This window comes from Eurosta solidaginis, chromosome X (assembly GCF_040869045.1).
Source record: "Eurosta solidaginis isolate ZX-2024a chromosome X, ASM4086904v1, whole genome shotgun sequence".
NCBI classification, from domain to species: Eukaryota; Metazoa; Arthropoda; class Insecta; order Diptera; family Tephritidae; genus Eurosta; species Eurosta solidaginis.
This window is the reverse complement of record NC_090324.1, coordinates 211,776,479-211,798,850: the sequence shown is the minus strand read 5'-3', so window position 1 is coordinate 211,798,850 and position 22,372 is coordinate 211,776,479. Positions and strand designations below refer to the sequence as shown.

Below are 22,372 nucleotides of genomic sequence, written 5' to 3'. Positions count from 1 at the left end.
ACAGCAAAAGCCCTCAAGCGTCAGAAGCGCATATTGCACTTTTCCAGCGAGGAAAAGCGCAACCTTATTTCAACCGTCAAATCAAAAAATCGGATTTGGAATATCGGCGATCCGCTGCATTCAAATAAAAATGCAGTGGATCAGGCGTGGAATGAGATAGGTTCTACGCTTGGTAAATCGGGTAAGTATGTATAATACGTTGTATATTCATACCAATTTGAAAACTTATAGTATTTTTATTTAGTTGAAGAGTGCAAAGCTGCGTGGGTGAGCTTGAGGGAAAGCTACCGCTACCGGGCGAAGGCCACGAACAAATTTAAGAGTGGAAGTGCCGGTGGGGAGCAGCTCAGTGAGCCATATTTTAATGAGGATATCGATTGGGAGTTTGCGGAGGAGATGTCCTTCCTGCCAAATGTATCCCAAAAGAGAAGGTACATATACACACAATATCATAAAATTTTAAGTAATCATATTCAATTTCCTTTTCTTTGCAGAACTTTCGCTACCAGTGATGATTCCCAAAATGAGGAAGCGAGTACATCAAAACGCCCTGGTTCTCAATATGAATATGTAAGTTTATGTTTATACATACGTATGTATCTTCTATATTATAAATAAATAGCTATTGGTGCCGAGATGAAAGATGCGGTGGGTTCTTCAATTTAGGAACGCAACATCTAAGAAGAGAAGTAGTTACAATAGTATCCTATGCAGACAACCAAATCTTCAGAAACCCTATTCACGACGGGGAATAAGCAGATTAATGACGAACTAGATATACACATCGACGGTACTAGGTTACCGATAGTCACCCAACGCAAGATCCTTGGTGTGACATTCGATGGTGGCCTCTGCTTCCACGAACATGACACCGCAGTCGCCTCTAAAGTACAAAGTCGCAACAAAATTCTCAAGTCCCTTGCTGGCAGCATCTGGGGTAAAGGCAAAGAAACGTTGCTGAGTACATATAAAGCAATTAGCCAATGTAGTCGCCTGTCAAAATACCGCACCCAAAACTGCAACTGCAAAGACGATAATCATCAAAGAGCGCATTGAAATGTTCACACACAGCATCTAATGAATTGTCATCAACCCGGATATCCAGGTCGACAATTATTAGACACTGCTCCGCCTCCCAGGAACGTGACAAAACATCTCCGCAAGTATATGAAGGAAGCCCGACAACTTGTGCCTCCACCGCCGTTTGACAAATTGAAACATTCGAGACTCGCAAGCTTATCCATGATACAAAAAATTGGAAGAGTTGCGCCCGGTGAACATCGTTATTGGTGGAGTTATCCGGAACGGCAAACGGTAGCCTACAACCGAGGGAGGCGCGCATCTTTCTGATTCAACTTCGTTCTCTATACTGTAGTAGAACAAACGCCTACTTATCCAGAATCAACCCGGACATGTCCGATATGTGTATAGCCTGCGATGAGTCCCCACATGACAAACCACTTTTTTATTGCGATGTGGACCAACAGATCTAACGACTCACTCTCTATGGCCCAACCCTGTCGAAACAGCTGTTTTCCTTGAACTATGATTGATGATCTTGATGAAAACCTATAAGTGGTGGTGGTTTTGCATGAACGGGGGCGAATAACAACAACATGCGGTGGATGGGATGCTAAGCAGGGGTAGAGATAGGAGCAGTGATAGAGGGAGAGGTAGGTTTACAGGTAGATGTAGGGGCGGAGATAGAGGTAGGCAACTCCCAATTCAGCAGGTTCTCAGCTACCGGAGATACTCGGAATTTTTTTTTCCTGACCAAGGGCTGTCGTCATGGTATAACCCCGTTTAACCCAGTACACAACACTCCAAAGTTGTCATCAATGGAGCAGCACCTCGCAACGGGACTGCTCCTTACCCTCCTGCTCCGGGAAGGCATTGAGGCTAACCCCGGTCCACGGGATTGGTACTGCTGCATTTGTAAGAAAAAAATGCGACGACAACCTTATTGAACGGGGCGAAGCACCGCTACAACAACAACAAGAACAGAGGTAGGTACAGAGAAAGGGGTAGAAGTAGAGATATGGTTAAAGGAAGGGGTAGTATTAGAGGAGGGGTAGATGTAGGATTAGTGTCAGTGATAGACGTGAGGGTAGAGGTAGGGGCACAAGCATTTATAATTGCTACGATTTTAGATAATACCAATACTGATTTGCTAATTATTGTTTATTCATAGACTCCCACACCACCGAAACGTTCCCGTTTAGCTAGCCAGCCCCAAAATCAGGAAATATGGCAGAAGTTCGATGACCTTTTGGAAAAACAAGGCAATGCGTTGAAGTTGCGGGAATCTGAGTCGGAGTCTCCATTTAAGGAAGCTTTTGCAGGCTTCGAATTTCTACTGAAGCAGCTTCCGAAGAAGGTAGCTGATGAAGCATGCTGCAACTTTATGTACACGCTGTTACAAAAAGTTGGCGCGGAAAGGGAAAAGTCTTCCTAGACCTATTAATTCATAAGCCAGTTCAAACTAAATAATTATTTATTTAGTTCAAACTAAAGAACTATTTTCATATATCGACGGCTGAGTGGAACAACAATTTATTTGGAATGCCGATTCGAAAATGCCACAAAAACGTACCTAAAATGCAAACTTTTGAAGAGCGTCTTCTTCCAAACTTTTTTTCAAGAATGCCCAATGTTAGAAGTTGTATCAACAAAGCTCTATCTCAGTTGAAAATATCTTTTATCGAGATTTGCCGTTTCCGAAAAAAAATCTTAGAGAGTTCTTCAATAAAATTTTGAAATAGTTTTTGAAGCGCTTTGGAATCGGTAGTAAAGATAGGGAAAACCTCCACTCAGCCGGGGAATCATAAAAATAGTTCTCTACTTTAAGTTTTTATATACCTTCATAAACTATCAATCAACAGGATAGGATAAAAATTTAAAATGGTTTTAGTCTTATATTTATTTATGAGTTTGTTGCGTTTTTTTCCGTACAAGTTTTGTGGTAATTCTAATTTGATGACGGTCTTTCAAACTCTGATTAACTTTTCTGAACTCTGTGTAAGTTTTGAAATTTTTATTTATATCACATATCTGTTATATTCCGCTATACTTTAAATGAAAATTATTGAAAACTCATAAATAAATATAAGTTTCGAATAAAACCATTTTTAATTTTGAAACTATTCAGTTGATCGGCAGTGTAAAGTTCGTAATATTGATAAGTTAATAAATGTAAACGCGAAAGTTATGTTATGAATTCATTTACTAATTTATTTAAATTTATGTTTTTATGCAGGTTTTTTGGGAGCAGCTGCACTAGTGACCTAGAAAATTGAATCTACTTTAAGTTTAGAACGGCGCACAAAGTTTCAAAAAACAACTATTACCTTCAGGTGCTGATGATTGCAATTGGACTACAAAACTGCATACTCAAAAAGCTCTTAAAAATCTGAGGTTGATTCTATTTTCTTGGTCGCCAGTATTTATGCGGTTTTTTACATAAATTATGTTATTAATGAAAATTATATAAAAACAAAAGAAAAATTGCAAATAATTCCATTTTTATCCTTTTCTAATGTTGGTCTGTCGGAAAGAATTTGAGTTGTTTTGGAACGATTTTCCGTCATCGCTTGTCAATTTGGTTTGGAGACAAGCCGGTTTCGGCGTTGTGCCATCTTCAGTGTCAATTTTCGTTCTGTGCCATCTGCGTTACGTTGAATGCTTTTATAGTTTTCCATTCTACTGTAATGTTCTTTTTGGTATATCTGCTATTTTTAATATTGAGTAAATTTTTTCTGGGTAGGTTTTTTTTAAACAATTTATTGGGAAGCAATAAAATACTGAAAAAATTTATACTGATGATGAATTATGAGATTTATAAGTTAATTTACATATTCAAGCGTATATGAATGCATATTTAAACGTGCTTGCAAATGTGCATACATACATATCAGCGCTGGGAGACAAGGATTACGTGTGTAATTGATTGCACATACGATTACAGTAATCATAATTTCATAATACCTTTAAATATGTAAATTTACTTATTAATCACATAATTCTTTATCAGTATAACAATCTCGCGTGTAACTACTCCTACAAATAAAATTATGCTTATACAAAAGCCGCAACATTTTGCCACGGAACGGCTCCCTGTGCTGAATTCACGTATTCTTTTAAAACGTTACGCACATACTTTCCATAATCAGACGATCTTCCGCGATAAAATCTTGTTTCGTTTCGATCACTATCCCAATTTTCGGTTTCTCCTATAACCCACTCGCCATTGTTGGTTTCATACCCAGAAAATGTATCTGGACAGTACTCTTCTCGAACCTCGTTTAAGAGGAAATTGTGTAGCAAACAGCATGCTGACACTATTTCTTGGGCACGATCAGGAGAACAAAATAATATTTTGCGCAAACAAAGCCATTTTGTACTTAATATACCGAAAGCATTCTCAATGCATCTTCGAGCTCGGCTGAGGCGGTAGTTAAATATCCGCTCTTCTGTTGTGAGCGTTTTTTGAGCAAATGGCTTGATTATTCTCTTACCCAGCGGGAAGGCATCGTCCGCTACGATGAAATGCGGCACTTTCTTTCCATCTATTAGGGTGTCGGCAGGAAATGGTAATTGATCACTTAGTACCTTCGAACCAAATGTCGAATTCTTAAAAATGTTCGAGTCGCCTTCACTGCCGTAAGCGCCCACATCTATGTGCGTAAACTTATACGACGCATCGCAAGAAGCCAAAAGAACAATTGAATGAAATCCCTGTTTGGAAAATAAAACATTTGTTATTCAAGTTGATCAACATAGGAATTACGTACATACACCTGCGAGCACCAAAACAATTCACACATAGTTTGTCAGTTATAAAGATTTATTAACATATAAATAATAAATGCCAAAGTCAAGCTCTAAGCAAAGCGTTCTATGTGGGACGGGCCTAATGCAATTCCCCACAAATTTGCATTCAACCCGTTTTTGATTGCGTTTCCAATTCCGATGCGTTCGAAACCGGTTGGCGGTCGGTGAAGGCAAATGCGTGTGGGATTGCATGAAGTCCGATTTACAATATACGAGTATAACATATACAACGAGTATTTATGCCAATTTTAGAGTATGCGAGTTAATGGCTACTCATATCCGTCGTTCTAACAACTCACAGACTGTTGTGCTTGCCATAACCGAATTATGTATGTACGTTTATTTGTGTTTAGCTTGTATGTTCATTTGTCTTTAACTTGCCTTGTAGTTATAGAAAATACTACCACTTTTCGGTGGCGCTCTAATTTGAATATGTTTGCCATCGATAGCTCCGATGCAATTAGGAAAATTCCATTTTTCTTTGTAGCTTTTGGCAACAGCTGTCATTGTTTCCTCATTGCATTCCGCTACTTGGCATTTTAAAGCTTTGCAAATAGCTTGCGAAACATGCTGCTTGCTTATTCTATAGCAAGAAGCTATGTGTCGACATAAATCTCCACTTGCAAAGTACCTATTATATTCAATTATTAATTATTTGTAAGAAAATTTTCTGATTTGAGCACACTTACTCCAAAACCATTGCTAGTTTAGCTTTCTCGCTGATGAAATCATCCGGTCTTGTATTTCGTTTACGCATCAGGAACGGTAGTAAAATTTCATAAAGCTTCTCAAATGTAGCGGGAGTCATCCGGAAATTCTCTTGGAAAAGGGAAGGTGAGCTTTTTAGGTTTTTGAAGTCGGTTTCGAACCTACCCTTTTCATCTCTTTCTCGGAGGTACGGACTTACGCGACAGCTTGGAACTTTTTTGCTGCTCCTTGCACCTTCCATAAGAGCAAGCTCCGCGCCCGCCATAAAGACCCCTGTATTTAAAATGATAAGGAAATCATTCCTGTAACATAATGGAAGAAAAAAATTAGTGGAGTTGGCAGTAAACTTTAGTACAGAAGAGCTGGGTCTATGTACCGGAATGACCTTGCTGCTATTTCATCATATCCCTGTTTAATCCGAGAAGCTTCATTTCTATGAGTGGATGTACGGACTAAACAGAGCAAACATTACTTAGTCGGAGTTTGAGCCTTCTTATTTTTTCATTCCGAAACTCCTGGCCACGAAGGGAGAAGTTGGACACGCAAAATACAAATACTTTTAGCACTTTCGCAATATAAAGAATATCACTGAACTTACCAAGTGCTCATGTCTTCAAATTGTCAGCTAACTTCCTCTTCAATGTAGATGTATTTATTTTGTTTTGTTTTTCTTTAGTTTTTAATTAATTTATTTAAAAAGCGCACCCACTTCTTATCTATTTCATTCAATTAATTTCTTTCTCTATATTTTGCAACTCTTCTTCTTATACTATTGTTATTCACCATGCATCGTCAAATGTCAAAAATTCTTGCCTACTCCTATTTGAAGGCAAAAGAAATAATTCAAAAATTTCTTGAGCATTTACTTTTTAACTGCGTACAGCCCTTAAACGTTATTTATAAATTTAACTCTAGAATTAAAGGATATACAACGAGAAACAACGTTTGACAACCTTTAAACAGTTTTAATAACTATCTCAAAAATTGTCGCTCTGATGCAAACAACTGATAAGTTATCTACTCAAATTTGTTGAACAAAAGGACTTACGTATTTTAAGCATGCTAACCTTTAGCCCGGTAAGCAAATTAAAAAAAAAACGCAATATGTAGGCTACAAGAGAACGGAGACGTCGAGTAACCAAAACAAATGCGTTAAACAAATTCGTACACGTTGTTTATCAATTTAACTCTAGAATTAAAGGATATACAACGAGAAACAACGTTTGACAACCTTTAAACAGTTTTAATAACTATCTCAAAAATTGTCGCTCTGATGCAAACAACTGAATCAACTACTCAAATTTGTTGAACAAAACGACTTACGTATTTTAAGCATGCTAACCTTTAGCCCGGTAAGCAAATTAGAAAAAAACGCAATATGTAGGCTACACGAGAACGGAGACGTCGAGTAACCAAAACAAATGCGTTAAACAAATTCGTACACGTTATTTATCAATTTAACTCTAGAGTTAAAGGATATACAACGAGAAACAACGTTTGACAACCTTTAAACAGTTTTAATAACTATCTCAAAAATTGTCGCTCTGATGCAAACAACTGCTGAGTTATCTACTCAAATTTGTTGAGCAAAACGAGTTACGTATTTTAAGCATGCTAACTTTTAGCCCGGTAAGCAAATTAAAAAAAAAAACGCAATATGTAGGCTACACGAGAACGGAGACGTCGAGTAACCAAAACAAATGCGTTAAACAAATTCGTATACGTTATTTATCAATTTAACTCTAGAATTAAAGGATATACAACGAGAAACAACGTTTGACAACCTTTAAACGGTTTTAATAACTATCTCAAAAATTGTCGCTCTGATGCAAACAACTGAGGAGTTATCTACTTAAATTTGTTGAACAAAACGACTTACGTATTTTAAGCATGCTAACCTTTAGCCCGGTAAGCAAATTAAAAAAAAAACGCAATATGTAGGCTACACGAGAACGGAGACGTCGAGTAACCAAAACAAATGCGTTAAACAAATTCGTACACGTTATTTATCAATTTAACTCTAGAATTAAAGGATATACAACGAGAAACAACGTTTGACAACCTTTAAACAGTTTTAATAACTATCTCAAAAATTGTCGCTCTGATGCAAACAACTGCTGAGTTATCTACTCAAATTTGTTGAACAAAACGACTTACGTATTTTAAGCATGCTAACCTTTAGCCCGGTAAGCAAATTTAAAAAAAATGCAATATGTAGGCTACACGAGAACGGAGACGTCGAGTAACCAAAACAAATGCGTTAAACAAATTCGTACACGTTATTTATCAATTTAACTCTAGAATTAAAGGATATACAACGAGAAACAACGTTTGACAACCTTTAAACAGTTTTAATAACTATCTCAAAAATTGTCGCTCTGATGCAAACAACTGATGAGTTATCTACTTAAATTTGTTGAACAAAATGACTTACGTATTTTAAGCATGTTAACCTTTAGCCCGGTAAGCAAATTAAAAAAAAAAACGCAATATGTAGGCTACACGAGAACGGAGACGTGGAGTAACCAAAACAAATGCGTTAAACAAATTCGTACACGTTATTTATCAATTTAACTCTAGAATTAAAGGATATACAACGAGAAACAACGTTTGACAACCTTTAAACAGTTTTAATAACTATCTCAAAAATTGTCGTTCTGATGGAAACAACTGCTGAGTTATCTACTCAAATTTGTTGAACAAAACGACTTACGTATTTTAAGCATGCTAACCTTTAGCCCGGTAAGCAAATTAAAAAAAACGCAATATGTAGGCTACACGAGAACGGAGACGTCGAGTAACCAAAGCAAATGCGTTAAACAAATTCGTACACGTTATTTATCAATTTAACTCTAGAATTAAAGAATATACAACGAGAAACATCGTTTGACAACCTTTAAATAGTTTTAATAACTATCTCAAAAATTGTCGCTCTGATGCAAACAACTGCTGAGTTATCTACTCAAATTTGTTGAACAAAACGACTTACGTATTTTAAGCATGCTAACCTTTAGCCCGGTAAGCAAATTAAAAAAAAAAAACGCAATATGTAGGCTACACGAGAACGGAGACGTCGAGTAACCAAAACAAATGCGTTAAACAAATTCGTACACGTTATTTATCAATTTAACTCTAGAATTAAAGGATATACAACGAGAAACAACGTTTGACAACCTTTAAACAGTTTTAATAACTATCTCAAAAATTGTCGCTCTGATGCAAACAACTGCTGAGTTATCTACTCAAATTTGTTGAACAAAACGACTTACGTATTTTAAGTATGCTAACCTTTAGCCCGGTAAGCAAATTAGAAAAAAAACGCAATATGTAGGCTACACGAGAACGGAGCCGTCGAGTAACCAAAACAAATGCGTTAAACAAATTCGAACACGTTATTTATCAATTTAACTCTACAATTAAAGGATATACAACGAGAAACAACGCTTGACAACCTTTAAACAGTTTTAATAACTATCTCAAAAATTGTCGCTCTGATGCAAACAACTGAGGAGTTATCTACTTAAATTTGTTGAACAAAACGACTTACGTATTTTAAGCATGCTAACCTTTAGCCCGGTAAGCAAATAAAAAAAAAACGCAATATGTAGGCTACACGAGAACGGAGACGTCGAGTAACCAAAACAAATGCGTTAAACAAATTCGTACACGTTATTTATCAATTTAACTCTAGAATTAAAGGATATACAACGAGAAACATCGTTTGACAACCTTTAAATAGTTTTAATAACTATCTCAAAAATTGTCGCTCTGATGCAAACAACTGCTGAGTCATCTACTCAAATTTGTTGAACAAAACGACTTACGTATTTTAATCATGCTAACCTTTAGCACGGTAAGCAAATTAAAAAAAAAACGCAATATGTAGGCTACACGAGAACGGAGACGTCGAGTAACCAAAACAAATGCGTTAAACAAATTCGTACACGTTATTTGTCAATATAACTCTAGAATTAAAGGATATAAAACGAGAAACATCGTTTGACAACCTTTAAATAGTTTTAATAAATATCTCAAAAATTGTCGCTCTAATGCAAACAACTGCTGAGTTATCTACTCAAATTTGTTGAATAAAACGACTTACGTATTTTAAGCATGCTAACCTTTAGCCCGGTAAGCAAATTAAAAAAAAAAACGCAATATGTAGGCTACACGAGAACGGAGACGTCGAGTAACCAAAACAAATGCGTTAAACAAATTCGTACACGTTATTTATCAATTTAACTCTAGAATTAAAGGATATACAACGAGAAACATCGTTTGACAACCTTTAAATAGCTTTAATAACTATCTCAAAAATTGTCGCTCTGATGCAAACAACTGCTGAGTTATCTACTCAAATTTGTTGAACAAAACGACTTACGTATTTTAAGCATGCTAACCTTTAGCCCGGTAAGCAAATTAGAAAAAAAACGCAATATGTAGGCTACACGAGAACGGAGACGTCGAGTAACCAAAACAAATGCGTTAAACAAATTCGTACACGTTATTTATCAATTTAACTCTAGAACTAAAGGATATACAACGAGAAACAACGTTTGACAACCTTTAAACAGTTTTAATAACTATCTCAAAAATTGTCGCTCTGATGCAAACAACTGATGAGTTATCTACTCAAATTTGTTGAACAAAACGACTTACGTATTTTAAGCATGCTAACCTTTAGCCCGGTAAGCAAATTAAAAAAAAAACGCAATATGTAGGCTACAAGAGAACGGAGACGTCGAGTAACCAAAACAAATGCGTTAAACAAATTCGTACACGTTATTTATCAATTTAAATCTAGAATTAAAGGATATACAACGAGAAACAACGATTGACAACCTTTAAACAGTTTTAATAACTATCTCAAAAATTGTCGCTCTGATGCAAACAACTGAGGAGTTATCTACTCAAATTTGTTGAACAAAACGACTTACGTATTTTAAGCATGCTAACCTTTAGCCCGGTAAGCAAATTAGAAAAAAAAACGCAATATGTAGGCTACACGAGAACGGAGACGTCGAGTAACCAAAACAAATGCGTTAAACAAATCCGTACACGTTATTTATCAATTTAACTCTAGAATTAAAGGATATACAACAAGAAACAACGTTTGACAACCTTTAAACAGTTTTAATAACTATCTCAAAAATTGTCGCTCTGATGCAAACAACTGCTGAGTTATCTACTCAAATTTGTTGAACAAAACGACTTACGTATTTTAAGCATGCTAACCTTTAGCCCGGTAAGCAAATTAGAAAAAAAGCGCAATATGTAGGCTACACGAGAACGGAGACGTCGAGTAACCAAAACAAATGCGTTAAACAAATTCGTACACGTTATTTATCAATTTAACTCTAGAATTATAGGATATACAACGAGAAACAACGTTTGACAACCTTTAAACAGTTTTAATAACTATCTCAAAAATTGGCGCTCTGATGCTCAAATTTGTTGAACAAAACTACTTACGTATTTTAAGCATGCTAACCTTTAGCCCGGTAAGCAAATTAGAAAAAAACGCAACATGTAGGCTACACGAGAACGGAGACGTCGAGTAACCAAAACAAATGCGTTAAACAAATTCGTACACGTTATTTATCAATTTAACTCTAGAATTAAAGGATATACAACGAGAAACAACGTTTAACAACCTTTAAACAGTTTTAATAACTATCTCAAAAATTGTCGCTCTGATGCAAACAACTGATGAGTTATCTACTCAAATTTGTTGAACAAAACGACTTACGTATTTTAAGCATGCTAACCTTTAGCCCGGTAAGCAAATTAAAAAAAAAAACGCAATATGTAGGCTACAAGAGAACGGAGACGTCGAGTAACCAAAACAAATGCGTTAAACAAATTCGTATACGTTATTTATCAATTTAACTCTAGAATTAAAGGATATACAACGAGAAACAACGTTTGACAACCTTTAAACAGTTTTAATAACTATCTCAAAAATTGTCGCTCTGATGCAAACAACTGAGGAGTTATCTACTCACATTTGTTGAACAAAACGACTTACGTATTTTAAGCATGCTAACCTTTAGCCCGGTAAGCAAATTAAAAAAAAAAACGCAATATGTAGGCTACACGAGAACGGAGACGTCGAGTAACCAAAACAAATGCGTTAAACAAATTCGTACACGTTATTTATCAATTTAACTCTAGAATTAAAGGATATACAACGAGAAACATCGTTTGACAACCTTTAAATAGTTTTAATAACTATCTCAAAAATTGTCGCTCTGATGCAAACAACTGCTGAGTTATCTACTCAAATTTGTTGAATAAAACGACTTACGTATTTTAAGCGTGCTAACCTTTAGCCCGGTAAGCAAATTAAAAAAAAAAAAAACGCAATATGTAGGCTACACGAGAACGGAGACGTCGAGTAACCAAAACAAATGCGTTAAACAAATTCGTACACGTTATTTATAAATTTAACTCTAGAATTAAAGGATATACAACGAGAAACATCGTTTGACAACCTTTAAACAGCTTTAATAACTATCTCAAAAATTGTCGCTCTGATGCAAACAACTGCTGAGTTATCTACTCAAATTTGTTGAACAAAACGACTTACGTATTTTAAGCATGCTAACCTTTAGCGCGGTAAGCAAATTAGAAAAAAAATGCAATATGTAGGCTACAAGAGAATGGAGACGTCGAGTAACCAAAACAAATACGTTAAACAAATTCGTAAACGTTATTTATAAATTTAACTCTAGAATTAAAGGATATACAACGAGAAAGAACGTTTGACAACCTTTAAACAGTTTTAATAACTATCTCAAAAATTGTCGCTCTGATGCAAACAACTGATGAGTTATCTACTCAAATTTGTTGAACAAAACGACTTACGTATTTTCAGCATGCTAACCTTTAGCCCGGTAAGCAAATTAAAAAAAAACGCAATATGTAGGCTACAAGAGAACGGAGACGTCGAGTAACCAAAACAAATGCGTTAAACAAATTCGTACACGTTATTTATAAATTTAACTCTAGAATTAAAGGATATACAACGAGAAACAACGTTTGACAACCTTTAAACAGTTTTAATAACTATCTCAAAAATTGTCGCTCTGATGCAAACAACTGAGGAGTTATCTACTCAAATTTGTTGAACAAAACGACTTACGTATTTTAAGCATGCTAACCTTTAGCCCGGTAAGCAATTTAAAAAAAAACGCAATATGTAGGCTACAAGAGAACGGAGACGTCGAGTAACCAAAACAAATGCGTTAAACAAATTCGTACACGTTATTTATAAATTTAACTCTAGAATTAAAGGATATACAACGAGAAACATCGTTTGACAACCTTTAAACAGCTTTAATAACTATCTCAAAAATTGTCGCTCTGATGCAAACAACTGCTGAGTTATCTACTCAAATTTGTTGAACAAAACGACTTACGTATTTTAAGCATGCTAACCTTTAGCGCGGTAAGCAAATTAGAAAAAAAATGCAATATGTAGGCTACAAGAGAACGGAGACGTCGAGTAACCAAAACAAATGCGTTAAACAAATTCGTACACGTTATTTATAAATTTAACTCTAGAATTAAAGGATATACAACGAGAAACATCGTTTGACAACCTTTAAATAGTTTTAATAACTATCTCAAAAATTGTCGCTCTGATGCAAACAACTGATGAGTTATCTACTCAAATTTGTTGAACAAAACGACTTACGTATTTTAAGCATGCTAACCTTTAGCCCGGTAAGCAAATTAAAAAAAAACGCAATATGTAGGCTACAAGAGAACCGAGACGTCGAGTAACCAAAACAAATGCGTTAAACAAATTCGTACACGTTATTTATCAATTTAACTCTAGAATTAAAGGATATACAACGAGAAACAACGTTTGACAACCTTTAAACAGTTTTAATAACTATCTCAAAAATTGTCGCTCTGATGCAAACAACTTAATCAATTACTCAAATTTGTTGAACAAAACGACTTACGTATTTTAAGCATGCTAACCTTTAGCCCGGTAAGCAAAAAAGAAAAAAAGCAATATGTAGACTACACGAGCACGGAGACGTCGAGTAACCAAAACAAATGCGTTAAACAAATCCGTACACGTTATTTATCAATTTAACTCTAGAATTAAAGGATATACAACGAGAAACAACGTTTGACAACCTTTAAACAGTTTTAATAACTATCTCAAAAATTGTCGCTCTGATGCAAACAACTGCTGAGTTATTTACTCAAATTTGTTGAACAAAACGACTTACGTATTTTAAGCATGCTAACCTTTAGCCCGGTAAGCAAATTAGAAAAAAAGCGCAATATGTAGGCTACACGAGAACGGAGACGTCGAGTAACCAAAACAAATGCGTTAAACAAATTCGTACACGTTATTTATCAATTTAACTCTAGAGTTAAAGGATATACAACGAGAAACAACGTTTGACAACCTTTAAACAGTTTTAATAACAATCTCAAAAATTGTCGCTCTGATGCAAACAACTGCTGAGTTATCTACTCAAATTTGTTGAACAAAACGAGTTACGTATTTTAAGCATGCTAACCTTTAGCCCGGTAAGCAAATTAGAAAAAAAACGCAATATGTAGGCTACACGAGAACGGAGACGTCGAGTAACCAAAACAAATACGTTAAACAAATTCGTATACGTTATTTATCAATTTAACTCTAGAATTAAAGGATATACAAAGAGAAACAACGTTTGACAACCTTTAAACGGTTTTAATAACTATCTCAAAAATTGTCGCTCTGATGCAAACAACTGAGGAGTTATCTACTTAAATTTGTTGAACAAAACGACTTACGTATTTTAAGCATGCTAACCTTTAGCCCGGTAAGCAAATTAAAAAAAAAAACGCAATATGTAGGCTACACGAGAACGGAGACGTCGAGTAACCAAAACAAATGCGTTAAACAAATTCGTACACGTTATTTATCAATTTAACTCTAGAATTAAAGGATATACAACGAGAAACAACGTTTGACAACCTTTAAACAGTTTTAATAACTATCTCAAAAATTGTCGCTCTGATGCAAACAACTGCTGAGTTATCTACTCAAATTTGTTGAACAAAACGACTTACGTATTTTAAGCATGCTAACCTTTAGCCCGGTAAGCAAATTAAAAAAAAAATGCAATATGTAAGCTACACGAGAACGGAGACGTCGAGTAACCAAAACAAATGCGTTAAACAAATTCGTACACGTTATTTATCAATTTAACTCTAGAATTAAAGGATATACAACGAGAAACAACGTTTGACAACCTTTAAACAGTTTTAATAACTATCTCAAAAATTGTCGCTCTGATGCAAACAACTGATGAGTTATCTACTTAAATTTGTTGAACAAAATGACTTACGTATTTTAAGCATGTTAACCTTTAGCCCGGTAAGCAAATTAAAAAAAAAAACGCAATATGTAGGCTACACGAGAACGGAGACGTGGAGTAACCAAAACAAACGCGTTAAACAAATTCGTACACGTTATTTATCAATTTAACTCTAGAAGTAAAGGATATACAACGAGAAACAACGTTTGACAACCTTTAAACAGTTTTAATAACTATCTCAAAAATTGTCGTTCTGATGGAAACAACTGCTGAGTTATCTACTCAAATTTGTTGAACAAAACGACTTACGTATTTTAAGCATGCTAACCTTTAGCCCGGTAAGCAAATTTAAAAAAAACGCAATATGTAGGCTACACGAGAACGGAGACGTCGAGTAACCAAAGCAAATGCGTTAAACAAATTCGTACACGTTATTTATCAATTTAACTCTAGAATTAAAGGATATACAACGAGAAACATCGTTTGACAACCTTTAAATAGTTTTAATAACTATCTCAAAAATTGTCGCTCTGATGCAAACAACTGCTGAGTTATCTACTCAAATTTCTTGAACAAAACGACTTACGTATTTTAAGCATGCTAACCTTTAGCCCGGTAAGCAAATTAAAAAAAAAAAAAACGCAATATGTAGGCTACACGAGAACGGAGACGTCGAGTAACCAAAACAAATGCGTTAAACAAATTCGTACACGTTATTTATCAATTTAACTCTAGAATTAAAGGATATACAACGAGAAACAACGTTTGACAACCTTTAAACAGTTTTAATAACTATCTCAAAAATTGTCGCTCTGATGCAAACAACTGCTGAGTTATCTACTCAAATTTGTTGAACAAAACGACTTACGTATTTTAAGCATGCTAACCTTTAGCCCGGTAAGCAAATTAAAAAAAAAATGCAATATGTAGGCTACACGAGAACGGAGACGTCGAGTAACCAAAACAAATGCGTTAAACAAATTCGTACACGTTATTTATCAATTTAACTCTAGAATTAAAGGATATACAACGAGAAACAACGTTTGACAACCTTTAAACAGTTTTAAGAACTATCTCAAAAATTGTCGCTGTGATGCAAACAACTTATGAGTTATCTATTTAAATTTGTTGAACAAAATGACTTACGTATTTTAAGCATGTTAACCTTTAGCCCGGTAAGCAAATTAAAAAAAAAACGCAATATGTAGGCTACACGAGAACGGAGACGTCGAGTAACCAAAACAAATGCGTTAAACAAATTCGTACACGTTATTTATCAATTTAACTCTAGAATTAAAGGACATACAACGAGAAACAACGTTTGACAACATTTAAACAGTTTTAATAACTATCTCAAAAATTGTCGTTCTGATGGAAACAACTGCTGAGTTATCTACTCAAATTTGTTGAACAAAACGACTTACGTATTTTAAGCATGCTAACCTTTAGCCCGGTAAGCAAATTAAAAAAAAAACGCAATATGTAGGCTACACGAGAACGGAGACGTCGAGTAACCAAAACAAATGCGTTAAACAAATTCGTACACGTTATTTATCAATTTAACTCTAGAATTAAAGGATATACAACGAGAAACATCGTTTGACAACCTTTAAATAGTTTTAATAACTATCTCAAAAATTGTCGCTCTGATGCAAACAACTGCTGAGTTATCTACTCAAATTTGTTGAACAAAACTACTTACGTATTTTAAGCATGCTAACCTTTAGTCCGGTAAGCAAATTAAAAAAAAAAAACGCAATATGTAGGCTACACGAGAATGGAGACGTCGAGTAACCAAAACAAATGCGTTAAACAAATTCGTACACGTTATTTATCAATTTAACTCTAGAATTAAAGGATATATAACGAGAAACAACGTTTGACAACCTTTAAACAGTTTTAATAACTATCTCAAAAATTGTCGCTCTGATGCAAACAACTGCTGAGTTACCTACTCAAATTTGTTGAACAAAACGACTTACGTATTTTAAGCATGCTAACCTTTAGCCCGGTAAGCAAATTAAAAAAAACGCAATATGTAGGCTACACGAGAACGGAGACGTCGAGTAACCAAAACAAATGCGTTAAACAAATTCGTACACGGTATTTATCAATTTAGCACTAGAATTAAAGGATATACAACGAGAAACAACGTTTGACAACCTTTAAACAGTTTTAATAACTATCTCAAAAATTGTCGCTCTGATACAAACAACTGCTGAGTTATCTACTCAAATTTGTTGAACAAAACGACTTACGTATTTTGAGCATGCTAACCTTTAGCCCGATAAGCAAATTAAAAAAAAAAACGCAATATGTAGGCTACACGAGAACGTAGACGTCGAGTAACCAAAACAAATGCGTTAAACAAATTCGTACACGTTATTTATCAATATAACTCTAGAATTAAAGGATATACAACGAGAAACATCGTTTGACAACCTTTAAAAAGTTTTAATAACTATCTCAAAAATTGTCGCTCTGATGCAAACAACTGCTGAGTTATCTACTCAAATTTGTTGAACAAAACGACTTACGTATTTTAAGCATGCTAACCTTTAGCCCGGTAAGCAAATTAGAAAAAAAACGCAATATGTAAGCTACACGAGAACGGAGACGTCGAGTAACCAAAAGAAATGCGTTAAACAAATTCGTACACGTTATTTATCAATTTAACTCTAGAATTAAAGGATATACAACGAGAAACAACGTTTGACAACCTTTAAACAGTTTTAATAACTATCTCAAAAATTGTCGCTCTGATGCAAACAACTGCTGAGTTACCTACTCAAATTTGTTGAACAAAACGACTTACGTATTTTAAGCATGCTAACCTTTAGCCCGGTAAGCAAATTAAAAAAAAACGCAATATGTAGGCTACACGAGAACGGAGACGTCGAGTAACCAAAACAAATGCGTTAAACAAATTCGTACACGGTATTTATCAATTTAGCACTAGAATTAAAGGATATACAACGAGAAACAACGTTTGACAACCTTTAAACAGTTTTAATAACTATCTCAAAAATTGTCGCTCTGATGCAAACAACTGCTGAGTTATCTACTCAAATTTGTTGAACAAAACGACTTACGTATTTTGAGCATGCTAACCTTTAGCCCGGTAAGCAAATTAAAAAAAAAAACGCAATATGTAGGCTACACGAGAACGGAGACGTCGAGTAACCAAAACAAATGCGTTGAACAAATTCGTACACGTTATTTATCAATATAACTCTAGAATTAAAGGATATACAACGAGAAACATCGTTTGACAACCTTTAAATAGTTTTAATAACTATCTCAAAAATTGTCGCTCTGATGCAAACAACTGCTGAGTTATCTACTCAAATTTGTTGAACAAATCGACTTACGTATTTTAAGCATGCTAACCTTTAGCCCGGTAAGCAAATTAAAAAAAAAACGCAATATGTAGGCTACACGAGAACGGAGACGTCGAGTAACCAAAACAAATGCGTTAAACAAATTCGTACACGTTATTTATCAATTTAACTCTAGAATTAAAGGACATACAACGAGAAACAACGTTTGACAACCTTTAAACAGTTTTAATAACTATCTCAAAAATTTTCGTTCTGATGGAAACAACTGCTGAGTTATCTACTCAAATTTGTTGAACATAACGACTTACGTATTTTAAGCATGCTAACCTTTAGCCCGGTAAGCAAATTAAAAAAAAAAAGCAATATGTAGGCTACACGAGAACGGAGACGTCGAGTAACCAAAACAAATGCGTTGAACAAATTCGTACACGTTATTTATCAATATAACTCTAGAATTAAAGGATATACAACGAGAAACATCGTTTGACAACCTTTAAATAGTTTTAATAACTATCTAAAAAATTGTCGCTCTGATGCAAACAACTGCTGAGTTATCTACTCAAATTTGTTGAACAAAACGACTTACGTATTTTAAGCATGCTAACCTTTAGCCCGGTAAGCAAATTAAAAAAAACGCAATATGTAGGCTACACGAGAACGGAGACGTCGAGTAACCAAAACAAATGCGTTAAACAAAGTCGTACACGTTATTTATCAATTTAAATCTAGAATTAAAGGATATACAACGAGAAACAACGTTTGACAACCTTTAAACAGTTTTAAGAACTATCTCAAAAATTGTCGCTGTGATGCAAACAACTTATGAGTTATCTATTTAAATTTGTTGAACAAAATGACTTACGTATTTTAAGAATGTTAACCTTTAGCCCGGTAAGCAAATTAAAAAAAAAACGCAATATGTAGGCTACACGAGAACGGAGACGTCGAGTAACCAAAACAAATGCGTTAAACAAATTCGTACACGTTATTTATCAATTTAACTCTAGAATTAAAGGACATACAACGAGAAACAACGTTTGACAACCTTTAAACAGTTTTAATAACTATCTCAAAAATTGTCGTTCTGATCGAAACAACTGCTGAGTTATCTACTCAAATTTGTTGAACAAAACGACTTACGTATTTTAAGCATGCTAACCTTTAGCCCGGTAAGCAAATTAAAAAAAAACGCAATATGTAGGCTACACGAGAACGGAGACGTCGAGTAACCAAAACAAATGCGTTAAACAAATTCGTACACGTTATTTATAAATTTAACTCTAGAATTAAAGGATATACAACGAGAAACATCGTTTGACAACCTTTAAATAGTTTTAATAACTATCTCAAAAATTGTCGCTCTGATGCAAACAACTGCTGAGTTATCTACTCAAATTTGTTGAACAAAACGACTTACGTATTTTAAGCATGCTAACCTTTAGCCCGGTAAGCAAATTAAAAAAAAAACGCAATATGTAGGCTACACGAGAATGGAGACGTCGAGTAACCAAAACAAATGCGTTAAACAAATTCGTACACGTTATTTATCAATTTAACTCTAGAATTAAAGGATATATAACGAGAAACAACGTTTGACAACCTTTAAACAGTTTTAATAACTATCTCAAAAATTGTCGCTCTGATGCAAACAACTGCTGAGTTACCTACTCAAATTTGTTGAACAAAACGACTTACGTATTTTAAGCATGCTAACCTTTAGCCCGGTAAGCAAATTAAAAAAAAAACGCAATATGTAGGCTACACGAGAACGGAGACGTCGACTAACCAAAACAAATGCGTTAAACAAATTCGTACACGGTATTTATCAATTTAGCACTAGAATTAAAGGATATACAACGAGAAACAACGTTTGACAACCTTTAAACAGTTTTAATAACTATCTCAAAAATTGTCGCTCTGATGCAAACAACTGCTGAGTTATCTACTCAAATTTGTTGAACAAAACGACTTACGTATTTTGAGCATGCTAACCTTTAGCCCGATAAGCAAATTAAAAAAAAAACGCAATATGTAGGCTACACGAGAACGTAGACGTCGAGTAACCAAAACAAATGCGTTAAACAAATTCGTACACGTTATTTATCAATATAACTCTAGAATTAAAGGATATACAACGAGAAACATCGTTTGACAACCTTTAAATAGTTTTAATAACTATCTCAAAAATTGTCGCTCTGATGCAAACAACTGCTGAGTTATCTACTCAAATTTGTTGAACAAAACGACTTACGTATTTTGAGCATGCTAACCTTTAGCCCGATAAGCAAATTAAAAAAAAAACGCAATATGTAGGCTACACGAGAACGTAGACGTCGAGTAACCAAAACAAATGCGTTAAACAAATTCGTACACGTTATTTATCAATTTAACTCTAGAATTAAAGGATATATAACGAATAACGAGAAACAACGTTTGACAACCTTTAAACAGTTTTAATAACTATCTCAAAAATTGTCGCTCTGATGCAAACAACTGCTGAGTTACCTACTCAAATTTGTTGAACAAAACGACTTACGTATTTTAAGCATGCTAACCTTTAGCCCGGTAAGCAAATTAAAAAAAACCGCAATATGTAGGCTACACGAGAACGGAGACGTCGAGTAACCAAAACAAATGCGTTAAACAAATTCGTACACGGTATTTATCAATTTAGCGCTAGAACTAAAGGATATACAACGAGAAACAACGTTTGACAACCTTTAAACAGTTTTAATAACTATCTCAAAAATTGTCGCTCTGATGCAAACAAATGCTGAGTTACCTACTCAAATTTGTTGAACAAAACGACTTACGTATTTTAAGCATGCTAACCTTTAGCCCGGTAAGCAAATTAAAAAAAAAAACGCAATATGTAGGCTACACGAGAACGGAGACGTCGAGTAACCAAAACAAATGCGTTAAACAAATTCGTACACGGTATTTATCAATTTAGCACTAGAATTAAAGGATATACAACGAGAAACAACGTTTGACAACCTTTAAACAGTTTTAATAACTATCTCAAAATTGTCGCTCTGATGCAAACAACTGCTGAGTTATCTACTCAAATTTGTTGAACAAAACGACTTACGTATTTTGAGCATGCTAACCTTTAGCCCGGTAAGCAAATTAAAAAAAACGGAATATGTAGGCTACACGAGAACGGAGACGTCGAGTAACCAAAACAAATGCGTTGAACAAATTCGTACACGTTATTTATCAATATAACTCTAGAATTAAAGGATATACAACGAGAAACATCGTTTGACAACCTTTAAATAGTTTTAATAACTATCTCAAAAATTGTCGCTCTGATGCAAACAACTGCTGAGTTATCTACTCAAATTTGTTGAACAAAACGACTTACGTATTTTGAGCATGCTAACCTTTAGCCCGATAAGCAAATTAAAAAAAAAACGCAATATGTAGGCTACACGAGAACGTAGACGTCGAGTAACCAAAACAAATGCGTTAAACAAATTCGTACACGTTATTTATCAATTTAACTCTAGAATTAAAGGATATATAACGAATAACGAGAAACAACGTTTGACAACCTTTAAACAGTTTTAATAACTATCTCAAAAATTGTCGCTCTGATGCAAACAACTGCTGAGTTACCTACTCAAATTTGTTGAACAAAACGACTTACGTATTTTAAGCATGCTAACCTTTAGCCCGGTAAGCAAATTAAAAAAAACGCAATATGTAGGCTACACGAGAACGGAGACGTCGAGTAACCAAAACAAATGCGTTAAACAAATTCGTACACGGTATTTATCAATTTAGCACTAGAATTAAAGGATATACAACGAGAAACAACGTTTGACAACCTTTAAACAGTTTTAATAACTATCTCAAAAATTGTCGCTCTGATACAAACAACTGCTGAGTTATCTACTCAAATTTGTTGAACAAAACGACTTACGTATTTTGAGCATGCTAACCTTTAGCCCGATAAGCAAATTAAAAAAAAAAACGCAATATGTAGGCTACACGAGAACGTAGACGTCGAGTAACCAAAACAAATGCGTTAAACAAATTCGTACACGTTATTTATCAATATAACTCTAGAATTAAAGGATATACAACGAGAAACATCGTTTGACAACCTTTAAAAAGTTTTAATAACTATCTCAAAAATTGTCGCTCTGATGCAAA

The 22,372-nt window shown here is 34.6% G+C and overlaps 2 protein-coding genes across 2 annotated transcripts; one reads left to right on the top strand and one right to left on the bottom strand.

The window, feature by feature from the left end:
- Nucleotides 1–257: 257 nt before the first annotated feature.
- LOC137234676 (uncharacterized) lies at nucleotides 258–3,080 on the top strand. The gene is made up of 3 exons (XM_067758152.1): nucleotides 258–431; nucleotides 495–570; nucleotides 2,192–3,080. The coding sequence occupies exons 1-3, from the start codon at nucleotides 397–399 to the stop codon at nucleotides 2,453–2,455; spliced, it is 375 nt and encodes a 124-aa protein (XP_067614253.1). The 5' UTR covers nucleotides 258–396; the 3' UTR covers nucleotides 2,456–3,080.
- Nucleotides 3,081–3,740: 660 nt separating this feature from the next.
- Nucleotides 3,741–6,263, bottom strand: LOC137234151 (putative nuclease HARBI1). Its single transcript, XM_067757782.1, has 4 exons — nucleotides 6,137–6,263; nucleotides 5,520–5,840; nucleotides 5,212–5,461; nucleotides 3,741–4,734 (listed from the first exon to the last, which is right to left on the bottom strand). Exons 1-4 carry the CDS (start codon nucleotides 6,145–6,147, stop codon nucleotides 4,075–4,077), a joined length of 1,242 nt encoding a protein of 413 aa, XP_067613883.1. The 5' UTR covers nucleotides 6,148–6,263; the 3' UTR covers nucleotides 3,741–4,074.
- Nucleotides 6,264–22,372: the final 16,109 nt, after the last annotated feature.

Bases quoted from the DNA above. Each gene is read 5' to 3' on its own strand.
- LOC137234151 (XM_067757782.1), bottom strand. The intron at 5,462-5,519 runs GTAAGTGTGCTC...TGAATATAATAG, and splicing joins AAACTAGCAATGGTTTTGGA to GTACTTTGCAAGTGGAGATT. The intron at 4,735-5,211 runs GCAAGTTAAAGA...TTTTCCAAACAG, and splicing joins GTATTTTCTATAACTACAAG to GGATTTCATTCAATTGTTCT.
- LOC137234676 (XM_067758152.1), top strand. From the start codon at position 397: ATGTCCTTCCTGCCAAATGTATCCCAAAAGAGAAG. The intron at 432-494 runs GTACATATACAC...TTTTCTTTGCAG, and splicing joins AATGTATCCCAAAAGAGAAG to AACTTTCGCTACCAGTGATG. The intron at 571-2,191 runs GTAAGTTTATGT...GTTTATTCATAG, and splicing joins CTGGTTCTCAATATGAATAT to ACTCCCACACCACCGAAACG.